Here is a 14,180-nt window from a genome sequence, read left to right on the forward strand (position 1 = left end):
TCTTGTTTGGATTCATGATGAAATAAATCACGATCCGCCCCACAAGATTCGCTCGATCGCTCCAGTTCTTTACGACGGTCCGTAAACGCAGCGTCATCCCCCGAGCAGACAGATGTCGTCGAGCAGAGCGGAGAGACGGAGGGCTCTAAATCTCAACTGACGCGGGGGAGATGGGCGCTTGTCCGTTAAAAAATGGACACAGTCCTTGACGGCGGCTTCGGCAGATAACTTCTTTCTCTCTTCGGAAGAAGAGAGGCCAACTTTCTCACTCTCTCCGGCGTCACTCCATCCATGCCCGAGTGCGAGGCGGCACCAACCGCCCGGGAGATGTGAGTTTCCGTCGCCACTTACGGAGAGCAGAGACTCTTTTTTTTTTTTTTTTACCAGCGTTGGATTTAAAGCGAAGTTATGAAAATGACCGGAGCCATGGAAACTTCTTTCAAGCTGGCTTTGAAGAAACCGCCCTCGCTGCGGACCGCAGAGGTAAACAAAACCATCGTGTCTGTGTTAGCATCGAGTGCCGACTTTTGCTAACCTCACTGACTTAAGACCGAAAACCCGCAACTTTGTTTCATTTAATTGCCGTAAAGTGTCACAGCGTCTCAACCTTTTCAGTTTAAAGTAGGCGAGCGTCCTTGTTTTTGGCCAGAGGCGACTCAGAAAGTGGTGAAAAGTGGCTAGCTTTCTTTTAAAGTGATGCTCAGACGCTCCTCAGTTTACATTAAACCCACTGTGCTCGAGTTTAGTTCCATTAAAAGTTCATATAACCACCAAGTAGTGCAAGTCAGTCCTCTCTTGAATCTGCATGAATCTGTATTAACATTGTCATGTCATATTTCCATCAACATTCACCTAATAATTGTGTTCACTAATGAATATTTCTTCTCGTTTCCCAATTCGAATAACGCTGTAAATATGGAGCACACATTGGTGTACACTTTTTTTTTTTGCTTCATTGAGTCCTAACGATTTTTGTTTTAGTGTTTAAGAAACAAATTTCATGTAATGTTATGATCTAAATGCACAAGTCTTTTGTCAGCCTGGTTTTTGGACCCACCATGACTCAAACCATGAAATAAATTTGACTTTCTTTTTCATTTAATATGCATTAAAACCTTTAGGACCATACATCTTCCTACTATTGTCCTATAAGCCTTTCCTTTCAGTCTTGCTGCTCCGCTGATGTCTGATGTGTGGGCATCTTGTTTACACCGTATATTGAAAATTTAGTGATATAAGTCTGTCCAAGCAGTTGTTTCTGAAAAGTGAAGAACTACTTCACCCAACACCACTGATAAAACCCGGAAGAACTCGCAGACCATCACAGTATAAAAATCGTAGTGTCTATTTCTTTTGTGTTCCGAAGTTAAAGTGTTGAACTTAACTGTTTCCTAGAGTTTTCTTGACGTATGTAACCGACTAATCCAGTGTTACAGGAGTGCGCCCTTTTGTTAGCTGTCGATCAGAAACTCACCTTCACCTGCCGAAGTCGGCCATTCTGTCTGCACTCTCTTTTTCACCTTCTCTCTCACAGATCAGACCCCATGAAGACTTCTCCCTTTGCCTTGAATGTCCGTCTGTCTGTCACATCAAAATGAATTTCATTGCACTTTAACAGATTCAGGAGCTTCAAATTTGTGGCTTGCAAAACCCTTTACTATTTTAACATGGCTGTTAATACATGTTTTTGTGATTTTTATTCAATCAATGTTGCCTTCAGATATGGCAAAAATGTCTATTAATTTGAATGCTGTTTGAATCTATGTGCGAAAATTTCTGCACGCAATTTGCCTGACTTTGTGAGACTGCATCATCATCAAAAAAAAAAAAACCTGGATGGACTGAATGTTTCCATGAGAGATGAGCAAGAAATCCGCTAATTCCAAATGTAAAGTGATGCTATTTCAAAGCTCACCCGGGTCTCAACCCAATTTTTGTGCCTTCCAGAAAGCGAATCCCTCTCTTGCTTCCAATGCGACCGGAAGACAGTTGTTTGGTTTGAAGGCCACCAGTTAAATTGAATTGTCGCGGCTGCAGTCTTTGCCCTCCCACACACATGAAGCTGTGGAAACACAGCTGGCTTGTCACTGCTGTAGTTACTCCCCAAAAATAGCCCTCGCAGTCCGCCCCTGCTCTTTCAAAGCCCTGTCAGATCAGAATACAAGCAAGGATGTAAGAAGTAGCGCGGCAGCGCAAAGGGGAAAAAAAAGCCACTGATCTTGTGTGCATGCTGCGGCAGAAAGACTCTTTCACGTCTCACAGTGGAGTTTTGTTCTTGTTCAACCTCGTGTTTTGGGTCTGCATGTACATGGCACAGTCGACAAGGTGAAGTGGATCATTGAAGCTTCCCTTTTACTGAAGCGCTCCGTCCTCAGTCGTGCTTTCTTTCCGTCTTCTTGACTTTTCTATTAAAAGCTCCTCACTTTGTTGACAATTAAAGGGTGAGGTTTACAGCCAGCTGAAAGCGTTTTTTTAGCTTACATTATCAGGAAAGTTTGCATGAAAGCAATATAACCTCATCCACACAGTCCTTCCTGTGGCAGAGCTTCAATCGCCTGCAGCCGTCAGCACCCCTCCCTGAGCACGCCATTGTTCAGGATGATGATGGTGGGTCCCAGAAGACCACCACCAACTCCTTGGTCTAACTGGTGTCTCCTCATTTACCACCTAAAAATTGACAACATTTGGAACAGTAAGATAGTAGCAAACTTTACATGTTGGAGGCGACAAAGCTCATTTTGTGTCAGTGTTTTTAATGTCTCCCTTTCGACGGACAGCGAAATTATTTTCGGTCTATTTAACTTTCTCTTGATTCGGTGTGACGTAAGCATTTACCCCTCACACACACACATGCGTACTGTACACACTCCTATACTGTAAAGTGTCATGCAGGCCAGTAGCAACATTAACAAAAGCTTAATCTGGCCGAGGTTGTGGGAGAGTCGCGAGGTTACAGGGAACAGAGCAGCGAGTGTGTGGCTCAGCTGGAGAGAGCGCCCTCCACTGATTCTGTGTTTGTGTGTGTGTGGAAAATGGGTGAATAAACACACCCTTCCCCTGACCCGGGCGCTGAAAGATCTCCTTGTGAGCACAGAAGTTCCTCCAGAGTGTCAGCAGCAGGTCCACAGATGCAAGGGTTGAGGCTTAGCTTAGGCAGCTAGCTCTGAGAGTGCAGTGATTTGATGTAACTTGCTGTGAGACTCATGTTGCACCTAAATGAAGCCCGTCGTTCCTAGAGGTTTTTTTTTACCCCCAAAATTCCACTCAGATGTGAGCACAAGAGGTTTCTCTCTGTAGGATGTCTGGGCTGGGTCAGCCTCAGGCAAGATATTCGATACCGTGTTTGTATCCGATGACTAAAGCAACTCCTGTGAGTTTAAAACGTTCCTTTTAGATTTTCAACATGACTTCAAGAACGATTGCTCACGACCTCTGTAGCGGTCCCTTGGAAGCACAAGATGAGAGTATATTGGAGGGACAGCTCTTGGAGAACGGTTTGAGGCCAAATGGTTTGGACACGTATGGAGACAGTAAACAAGTTGGGTGAAGATTGTTAGAAATGGAGGTTCCAGGCAAAAGTCAAAGAGGAAAACTACCAGGATTCATGGATGTGATAAAGGAGGATGTGAGAAGAATAGGTTTGACGGGGGTGGACACACAGGATAGGTTAAGGTGGAGGAAGTTCACTTCCTGTGGCAACCCCTGACTGGAAATGCTGTAAGACAAAGAAGACAGAATGTCCTGGGCTACTGGTTGTCACCCTGAGGATTGTTTTCAATTTTGTTTTTGTTAGAAAATCTGCAGTATTTCGGACGTGGTACTGGTTACGAATGGCTATAGACGTTTTGGTGGCCTATCACTGCTGGTTTGTCCATGCCACAGTTAGGATTCTGACTTGGACTACTGTTTGCTTAAGACTTCGAGGAATCCACTCCCGGCAATCTACAGGCACCAGGGCTGCCATGCGTTGGAGTTATGCAAACGCAGAGTGCATTGTTCATCTTTCTCAGTCCTCCTTGAGGTCTTACGTCTCTCAACCGATGGTGATGGAGCACTGACATTGGAGTCATGTTTCACTACATTTTGACAAAAAAAAGCAAAGAAATCCCAGCCTAGGGGGTCCAATGCTCAGGCTTTTAGGCTAGGATTTAGAGACAGGGCGTCCCAATGGGAGTGTGGGGGCGCTGGACGACCCCCTCCCAGAACAGCTCTCAATTATCCCTTCGTGTTGACTTTCTTTTTGTTTTTTCTCCGGTTTACTGACACCACCAAAATGCTAAAACAGTCCTGATATTTAAAGAAAGTTTTGTTAACAATTGGTTTAAGTTTCAGATTTACCTGCGTTTTATTCCCATCAACTGCGTCAGACGTCCCAACAACAAGCACTTCCATGCTGCGTAGACCAATCAGATGCCAGTGTCGCAACTGGCGAGATGTGTATTACTGCAAGAATGAAAACAAATATGGATACAGCGATGGTGAAGTCGCGGGTCCACGATGGCATGAGAATCTGCAACCAGTATGATGGCACGACGACTAGGGCACTATCCAGGTACCATTGATTTGAAAGGGTGTCCAAATACCCTGTATGCCCACACTCCCCTCTATCTAAAAGCCTATGTCGATGGTCTCCATTTGCTTATGAACATGGATCATAAACTTGAATTCTGGGTTGACTGTGCGACAGAGAACTGTTAAACTTGTATATCTTGTCTTTGCATTTTTATGCCTGACCTTGGGTTAAAGTCAGGGAGGCAGGCATTGCAGCAAGGCTCGTGGCCATTGTGATTATTATTAGCTATAAAACACATTGTTTATGACTGTGGGAGCAAACCGTAGTGCTTGCAAAGAGTAAAAACGGCATGCTAAAATTCCCACCTCACCACTGTCCCACCCACCACCTGATCATCTAAACTTGAAGACCGTAAACCTGATTTAAGTCACCTAAAGGAGGTTTTAAAAGCAACTTGTGTTTGGCAGCATCAAGGAGCCGTCTTTAATCTGATGGCTGTGAATGAGGAGAAAGCATTAATCCCAACCTGTTTAACAACAGTGCAGAAACTGTGGTTTACATCTTTAATCGCACAGTAATCCACAGTTTACTTAAAATTACCGGCTTGTCAGGGTGACAGAGCCGCCGCTGTTGCCAGGTCTCTTGGCACCGAGCCGGCGCTGTGTTCCAGTCCCTTATTCTCACCGCTGACCACAACAACAGCCGGGCTTTGTCCCCGTAGGTTTTGTTTGAATGTAAACACGTCAGCTTTTCCCGTGGGCAGCCGGTGTGTGTGTGTATGTGTTTGCATGCTCATGCATGTACAGACGGCGCTGCCAGTGTGAGGGGGAAACTTGTGTCTGCATTCCGCGCGGGGCAGCAGGCGTGAACAGGCAGATATCGTCAGCCTCCGACTTGTTGCATTTGAAGGGAATGCACACCGACGCCACAGGTGGACTCATGAGTCAGAGTTCAGATGGATTCGTCACTCAGACTATTACAAAACACGCACGGGAAGCGGCAAATGATTTAGTCAGATGGTGAGATTGTGCCATATCAACCTCACTTATTTTCAGCATGTAATTTAAGATGTCAATCACTTGTTGTAGATCAGTGTTAAATCCAGCAGTGCTCCTGAAGAGCATATAAAAAATTCTCATTCAAATCATATTTACCCATGACATGGTCAGGCCAGCCTTAAACTGGTTGTACTTTTATGCTTTCTTTTACGTGAAGTTAAAAAAACAATCATTGACCCATTCAAAATCAGTTGACAATACCTATTTTTCAAATCCAATAAATAAAAAACTTCTATCTTTTTAATTTAAATAGTATTATTTTCCATGAATAATTATTTGTATAATTGTTAATATAAGAAATAGCTGTCAAGAATAATCTTCAACAATTTTTGTTTTTCTACAACGTTAAATCGAATTCAAACATTGTGCAAATGTAGTATAGTATCTGAATAAGTGTGTTGTATATATATATATATATTCTCATTGTTACGCGCATAAACCTATAGTGAAAGAGCGATCGAGTTTGCCGACATGACACACATACTGAGTCTAACGTCAGTGCTGCTCACTGCCTCTTGTCTCATGGCCCAAAAAGAAAACCAATAGACCAACAATCCGCCTTTATAAGAAAACCTGTTGTCGTGGTGCTCTTATTAGAGCTGTTTTATGACCTTGCAAAACTGGTCTGGAATGTGTGTCAAAAAAGGAAAGCGGCAGCCAAACACTTCCTGCGGTGTGTCTGTGCACGACTGCTCTGCTGGCTTGGCTTCAAGTGTGCTCATGGCAACATTTCAAGGAGTCATTTCCCAATCTGGCATCAAACGGCACTCAGGAAAAAAAATCATCTGAAAGTGTCGTAACGTCATGATGATGAGCGCCTGAACACTCGGTGTTTAGCAATAGCTTCCTGGTGAAACACATTCCTGATCATTGAAGTTCAACGTCACCTGCGTATTTATTTTGTTGTTCACCTGTTGAGTGTTGAACTCAAATACGAGGTCCTCTTGAGTCATAACAAGCCTGCGCTGGGTCCAGCTCGTTGTTTGCCTCCCTCAGGCTTCAGCTGAACTAGCTCTGTCACTCTGCTGCACAAACTCACTCCTTCCTCCCCGCGCATTTTTCACATTCAGGTTTCTTTTAGAAAAATATTCCTGTTCTCTTGACGCGGCTGTAAAATATGCTCCCAATGTCAGGAGGGTGGAGTGCAGGCTACGTGTAGGTTCCACAACATCCTGCCCTGTAAATTCCTCCGAGACTGTGCTGCTGTTGACGGCGACACCAGGCTGTAGCCGAGCGCCGCTGATTCACAGGGGAAGCGGACGCTGTGTGTTTCCTTGACATCATTTTACTGTGGTTAACGTGCAGTGGACGATCTGAGTGTCGCCACACATGTTGAAAAATTACCAGTCATTATTAGCAATATAACCAACCACAGTCTGGATTTCATGAGAATGCCGGGTCTGAAGTGGACTGTGAAATCCGAGGCATTTGGAGTCGTCACCAACCGTCTCATCTCATCCTCTTCAAGTTGAGCAGCTTCCAGCCGCTTCCATTGAGCTCAAGTGAGTCTGGAGCGCTGACAGAAGCGGTGTTTTGGGAGGACTGTTTGGCAGGTCTTACTGTGGAAACACTGAGTCACTGTCCAAGGGACAGCTCAACCCAGGAGCAGACTTGTCCCGAACGGTTTTCTACTGAGGAGCAGAGCTCAGATGTCAGTCGTTTGGACCGACAAGAAAATGAAGAAGCCGAGCCTTATATTTACGTTGTGACCACAGCGTGCCTTTGTTGTCCCCCTATTTGTAAGCCCAAATTAAAAAGACCAAAACTCTTTTTAATAGATACCCAATATGGGCGATTATCTTGTTGACCATGTTGCGACCATGCTCTTGTCATGAGCCACCATTTTGATGCCTGACTCCGCTTGTCTTTCATTACTGACCTAGCTTTTGGGGCAGCCATTCACCATTCTGTTCCCTCATCTGGATGCTGGTTGATGGTGTCTCTCTGGCTTCTGCTAAAGAAAGCTGCTCCAGCTGTCTGTTGTCGGAACATTTACTACACATGTTGTGATTCAGTCGCAATGTTCGCTGTGGTCTTCTTCTGCTCGTTCCCGCCACCAGCTGACTTGCTTCAATCTCTGTCGCTCTGTCTCACTCCAGATAATTTATTTGCTTGTTCAGTCAGCCACTTTGCTGACAGGTTATGAGTGGAATGCGGAGCGCTCACCTCTGGAATGCTCGGAATTTGACAGCTGGATTGCCGGAACTACCAGTTTGTGTCGCCAACATTATTGTCGTGATTGTAGTATGAACACAATGGGAATGTTTTTGCGCTCTTGGATCATGTCTCTTTATTGAACAAGTTTTCTTACATGTCCTTGCTTGGATTCTTTTGACATATAACGTGAAGAGGAAACTGATATAGAACATGAAGAAGTACAAGTAAAACAAAGGGGAGGGGAAATCGAGCTGTTTTTACCAATATAAAGGCTCATATAAAAGTGCTTTTTAGTCGCAAACATTGAAGCTCCTCAGGTCCTTTGGTCCTCCAGATGCCTCACCACATGTCTTGGCTCATATTTTGGGTGCAGATGAAAGGTCCGGGAGCTTCCAGCTGTCAGTGGAATGAAACCAAATCTGATAAGTAAAGACCATTAAGATGTGTAAAAGCCAATAAAAGATTTAAGATTAATGCCAAATGCACTTGTAAACTAGGGGTCAAGTGATTGTAGTCATGACCACAACAGAGGTCTGCACGTTGGTCAATTATGGAGCTTGTTATGGTACATATTAAGAACCCTTTCCCTATTTTAAGGCCAACAACAACTTTTATTATATAGTCGGTTATGAACAATGAAATCGTAAGCTTTGCTTAACTCAAACAATATAGGATTTGCTTACAAAGTTGGTGCACCATTATCCATCTTTCTTCAATACAAATAGCAGGAATAGCATCTGATACTCCGATTCACTTGTTGAACCATAGATCAAGAACCAAAAGGCTCTGTGTTATGTTTATAATATAAATATTTTGGAATGTAAATCGAATCGTTGTCACTTGAGGGAAAAAAAACATCAGTAAAAACAAAAAATGTGGAATATGGATTATCACAAAATGTTTTTGTCATGTGCTTGCTGTGGTATTTAAGCTGTGTAGTTCTCATGGGTTGATGCCATGGAAAATAAGGTTTTGGAAAGGCCTGGAAAAGAAACAGGAGTGTGACCAATGATCAAAGTAGCCATGTCCATTGGTTTGGGATAGAACCCAGTAATGGGAAGCAGCCTTTTGATTCTTGCTGAGCCATTGACTCCTTGAACGACTGCCTAGTTTGACTTTCTTTTCCCAAGGGACAAGTGCAGATTCATTCAAACCTTGACAGACTTTGCTAATGTTTAAGCTTGTTGACGGAACATTTCTGCGTCTTTTGTCTCCCCGTCAATTCCCCCTAAGATTGACTCGCACTGTTAACTTCGATCCAGCAGGGACATCCTTGTGTGTTTGGTGTGCGTGTTATCATTGGGTGAGGTATGAGCTCTGCAGAGAGCTGGATTTTTCATCATCCTGACTCATCAAGTCATACGATATCACGTTCACTGAATTCTTTAATGTACTATGTGATTGTTGGTTCATGTTTAGTCCTTTAGATGTTGCCTTTGGAATGGACTGCGATTCCTCATCCAACCAAGGAAAATAAGTCTCATGTCTTTTGTCTTAGTTGTGGTTGGATACCGCTCTCACAAGAAGAACCTTCTGCTCTGGGTTCACCTGCTTTCGAGATGACCCAGAGGGCTGGAAAACATCTGACCCGGGAATTAAGCAAAACAGAATCTAAGGCTTGCAGACACTGCTGTAAAAAAAAACAATTTTTTTCACCCCAGAACTCGTGGTCAATTGCAGTTGTGCTTCTTTTGCTGGAACAAGAAACGTTGGGCTTGTCTCAGTGGATGGAGGGAGTCTGCCTCTGGCTCCAAATCCATTCTATCCTGTGCTCATATTCTGTAACTTGACACCAGCTTTCTCTGCGTTTGTATGCTTCCATGTGCTTGACAATGGTCGGTCTCCACCTTCGGAACGACTGTTGCTATGAATGCTTCCAAATAATCCTGTTCATAAATCACACGTTATCACGTGGTAGACTGCTAGAAACGCATCGGTCTGTTTATCTCGGATCAGTATCTATACCCAGTTGGAATTTTAGCTGCCACCAAGGTGAATGTTCTTGCCTTAAGTGAAGATGTTTTATCAAATTATTGTCCGAACACAACGACCCTAGCTGTGGTAGTTCAAGTGTGTACCATACAAAGAAGCAATCACTTCTTTGTATGGTATTTATATTTATATTGGGCATTTATATTAGTATTTATATTTATATATTGAATTCTTGTACGCACTTTGGTTGGGAAGATTGAGACCAATTTTGATGCCGCGGGCGACTAGGGAGGAACTAGTATAATGTATGTCGGCTGACTTCCATTGGGATCCAGTCATGAGAATGAGGGGGTGAATATGAACTGGAATGACCGTAAAGGATCGTGTTTTGAGGTCAGGATTGCACAGTGTCGGTCTGTTGCCCCTGTTAAGCATTGATATGGGTCAGATGCTGGTGTTTTTTCTTCCTCACCATGTATTGGTCATCCCTTGTCCTTAGGTTGGGCACGTGTGGTTGTGTGTGAAAGAGTTCCCGGGGAAGACGTTGGGGTCAGTATAAGAATGAAGTTGAATGATGAAGTTCAATAAGTGCTAGCGTTAAGGAAGCTGTACTAAATCATGCCCCAAATTTCCCTTTTCTTCTTTTGCAGTAAAAGTACATTACCATTGAAAGAAGGAATTGTGTCCTAAAGTGTGGTGAGGCCAGCAATGTTGTATGGTTTGGAAACAGTGGCACTGAGGAGAAGACAGGAGGCAGAGCTGGAGGTAGCAGAGATGAAGAGGCTGAGCTTCTCTCTGGGAGTCAGCAGGATGATGATAGGATCAGAGGGACAGCACATGTGCTGAGGTGTTTAGGAGACAAAGTTAGAGAGGCAAAGTTGGAGAGGAAGGGCAAAGAGGAGATTGATGGAGGTGGTGAAGGAGGACATGAGGTTTGTAGGTTTGAGAGAAGAGGAAGCAGAGGACCGGGGGAGATGGAGGAAGATGTGGCGACCTGAAGCCCAAATAAAAAGACCATTGAAGGAACTAATTAATCTGTGCTCTCATGACCAGTGTCTCCAGCCAAGGCGACTGATCTTCTGTGTAGAATTGGAAGCAGTGAGAGGCGACTCCTTGTGGGTGCATGTTGGGAATATCTTGGATGCCATGAGTTTGTGTAACCAGACGGCTCATGTTCTGCTCCAGGTAAATTACAATGAGTGTAGGTGAAGGAGAAAAACGAGAGTAGGATCAAAGCTGAAGTCAAGCCTATGGATTATGTGAAAATGTTCTTTGTGCCTGTCAAAAAGCAAAGCCGATAATGATGGGTCTTTGAAGTCGCTAATTAATTGATTCATGTAATGTTCCGTAACCGTGTGCTAAAATTATGCTGCTCATTTGCATTAAAAAAGAAAAAAAAAAAGCTCTAAATGTGGTCGGAAATGTTTGCACAGAGCAAAAATCCAAGCGTCAGAGTTGTCGTAAAAGAGCTGTCCACTTTCTTCACTCCTTCAGCTACACTCTAATCTTGTGTATAAGGTTTCATATTTTCCACGTCTGTGTGTGGCACTGTTATTCTGCCTGTGTGTGTGGCTCTTCGGCTTGGCCACTGGTTCGGTGTGCCAGCCAAAAACAAAAGTATAGACTTGTCACTTTTACATTTTCCGTTCCAGTTGTTTTTGCGCGTCAGTTTGGATAGAAGCCTCTATTTTTAGTCAAACAATGGAGATCAGAGCCTTGGCTTCAAAGCCAGGAGGCTCTGTACTTGTCATCCTTCTCGGAAGACGAGACGAATGAACCTCAAAGAGGAAACGTTGGTACCTTCTTCTCTCATCTATTTCTAGGGTTTTATTTTTATCACAGGCCACACAGGTGCTCTTTATAATTTCACTTTTCACTTGTCAAGAGAGTCCGGCTGAAAATGAGTTTCTTTCTTCTGCCTGCGACTGACAACTAGCCCTTCCTCCGTTCCCACTATTTCCATAACCCACTTCACCAGCAGCATCATAGCTGCCGTCACTGAGGTTTCAAGAACATAACCGAAAACGCCATGGCTCCCGCTGCTTTTCTCCTGCTTCCTAAATTTCCCTTTTCATGCTCTGAGGCCTGGTTCATTGAACTCAGATGAGAGTAGTATGCTGTTATGTTGTGGCTAATTTGGAGGTTTGTTATTTCCTCCGTGCGCGCTTCATGCACTTTGCAACTGTGAATGTAGTAGAACCACATTCTCTGGTGTTATGTTTTTTTTTTTTTTACTTGGAATACATTGCATTACATCTTATTTTTTCTGTACAAGTTAAACTGGAGGCGGTATCAGGTGAAGCACTTTGTATTGTAGAATAAACCTTGAATATTTAACTTAAAAGACAGGCCAGAACAGGGCTGCAATGGCTATTCAATTGGCCGACAAGTTCACGCGTCGACTAGCTGCGATATCATCACTCTGTCTGCTGTAGGCTGAGACTACGGGACCATTGCGACCCAAAACGTCCAAACTAGGGGACGCATTTCTCTCAAGGAGGACACATCAAAGGACACATACCTTTCACGGCACATTATAAATATAACGTTTTAGAACAACATTTTACACTGTACAAGTGTTCATAACAATTCATAGGTTTCCTTTTTTTATTGCTATTTTATATCATCAGAAAAGTTGGCGTGTTCGTCAACCAATGCCCACTAGTCGACTAAACGTTATGGTAGTCGGTGACTAGTTGGCTGTCAAAGTAGTCGTTGTTTGCAGCCTTAGAACAGGTTTAGAACAAATAAACAAGTGTTTTTTAGTAATAAATATGGGAAGGCTGTGGGAAGGATTGGGACCAAGAGTGTTGCAAAATATACCGCCGACAAATGAGTATAAAAGACTGATATTGGACAATATCAGTACGTAAATTGACGTCTTCCTTGAAGAAGGAAAATGGTCCTATGACTTAACATTTACAACCTGGTGGACCCAGTGTCTAAATATAGATTTCCTGTCTGGTGAAACGATTGAGTGGATTTGGAACTGAGTGCTACAAGTGAATTGAAAACCTCCCGCTGATGCAGTCTGAGATAAGACCTGACTAAATCCAGCACCATGGGCTGTGAGCAAGCTCAGCGGTGATCCTGCCTCACCACATCACGCTGTCTTAGTTGACCTCCTCACTAAACCATTCAGACTTCACAGGCATTATTGCATGCTTGATGTTCAGCTTTCATTTGAGCTTTTAACCGTCTGCTAAGAGGATTAAGCTTCTCTGTACATTGACTGACCAACCAGTGAGTTTGACCTCATATGATTGGATTTGTCTTGTGAATTTCGCAGAAATGACCACCGGACAATCTTGCTCTTAAGTGGTAGTTTGAGCTTAAATGTCAGCTTGTCTCAACTTTCTAGGTGTGGTGTGCAACTGGTCCGGTGTTTAGCCCAGTCAAGATGCTTGAATGAACACAGCTTCTCCCACAAACCTGTGCAGTCGGTTTATTGGACGGCAGAAAGTTCTTTTAGTACATTTTGGATGTTGAACATCAGATCATTTTTCTTTGTATTAATGGCCTGTTCCTTCAGATTAGTAGCGTTTCTACCGTATTAAATGACCCCTGGTTGGAGACCAAATAGTGACCATTCTTTTGCTTGAAAAACTTTGCAACATTCACACACAATTGAGCATCGTAATCTTCACCCAACAATAAAATGCACCTGTACAAATTCTGGAGGAGCCAAGGAAAGAACGGAAACCTTTATAAATGCATAACGCTGCAGTAAAAAAGAATCTAATAAAAAATAAGGAGTAAAAAAGCTTTCAGTCAGCAGTCTTCATTAAAAAAAAAAAAAAGCTTTGATGCTTGGAGTTTACTGTATGTCGAACAATTTGTTTCACACTTTCTCTTGTGAAACTGCTGGTTGCTCAACAAGGTGTTGCATTTGCAGGTCTCAAGACACAAATAATTTGACTTCTCATCTTAAGTTAATTTTAGCTCAAACCAGACGTGCACTGTGCAACGTTGGCATCTTTTCTTCAAACACCAACTGTGAGTCCACAGTAAATCATATTCAATGTGACAGAGGTTTTCTACACAAAAAATGGCTACTCTGTGCGACTTGTGTACTTTTTTTGTGCGGAAATTTTCAAAAGAGGATGCTGACACTTGTGTTGTGGGCTGCATGTCTTGCCCATAGTACACTTGAAAGTTCATGTGCTGACACCTTTGCTAGGAAGTGAGAACAAGTCATGAGCTGACCTCTAGTAACCCGCGAACGTAGTCCGCACCTAAAATGAATGAGTACTGCACCGAAAACCTCTTAGTGGTCGGTTATGTCATCATGCATGTCCTTTGAACTCAGGAAATATTGGTTGTAGTGATGAGTTGAATATGACGTAATGAGCTTACTGTTGGGTTTGGCTGAATCGTGAAGTGATTGTGGAAACACTGAGCAAAGTGGAGTGAACCTACACTTCTTCCTCGTCATCGTGACTCAACCGCATGATAGGTTGTGAAACTGTCTACTGCCACAAGCTTTTGTCGAGCTGTTCTCTCTGTGGTCATGGGCTGAT

At 43.4% G+C, this 14,180-nt stretch overlaps 1 protein-coding gene across 9 annotated transcripts in view; it reads left to right on the top strand.

Annotated features, from left to right (window-relative positions):
- Positions 1–75: 75 nt before the first annotated feature.
- Positions 76–14,180, top strand: part of rapgef6 (Rap guanine nucleotide exchange factor (GEF) 6) — an 89,536-nt gene continuing 75,431 nt past the window's right edge. For 5 of the 9 annotated variants that reach the window (XM_053847250.1, XM_053847248.1, XM_053847252.1 and 2 more), the window contains exon 1: positions 77–483. In XM_053847250.1, the coding sequence (XP_053703225.1) occupies positions 409–483 (75 nt within the window). In that variant the 5' untranslated portion in view covers positions 77–408. Of the gene's footprint in view, positions 484–14,180 lie in introns of all 9 variants that reach the window. The other 4 variants (XM_053847255.1, XM_053847249.1, XM_053847256.1 and 1 more) reach the window with 2 other exon arrangements.

Source organism: Synchiropus splendidus, chromosome 17 (assembly GCF_027744825.2).
Source record: "Synchiropus splendidus isolate RoL2022-P1 chromosome 17, RoL_Sspl_1.0, whole genome shotgun sequence".
Classification (NCBI taxonomy): domain Eukaryota; kingdom Metazoa; phylum Chordata; class Actinopteri; order Syngnathiformes; family Callionymidae; genus Synchiropus; species Synchiropus splendidus.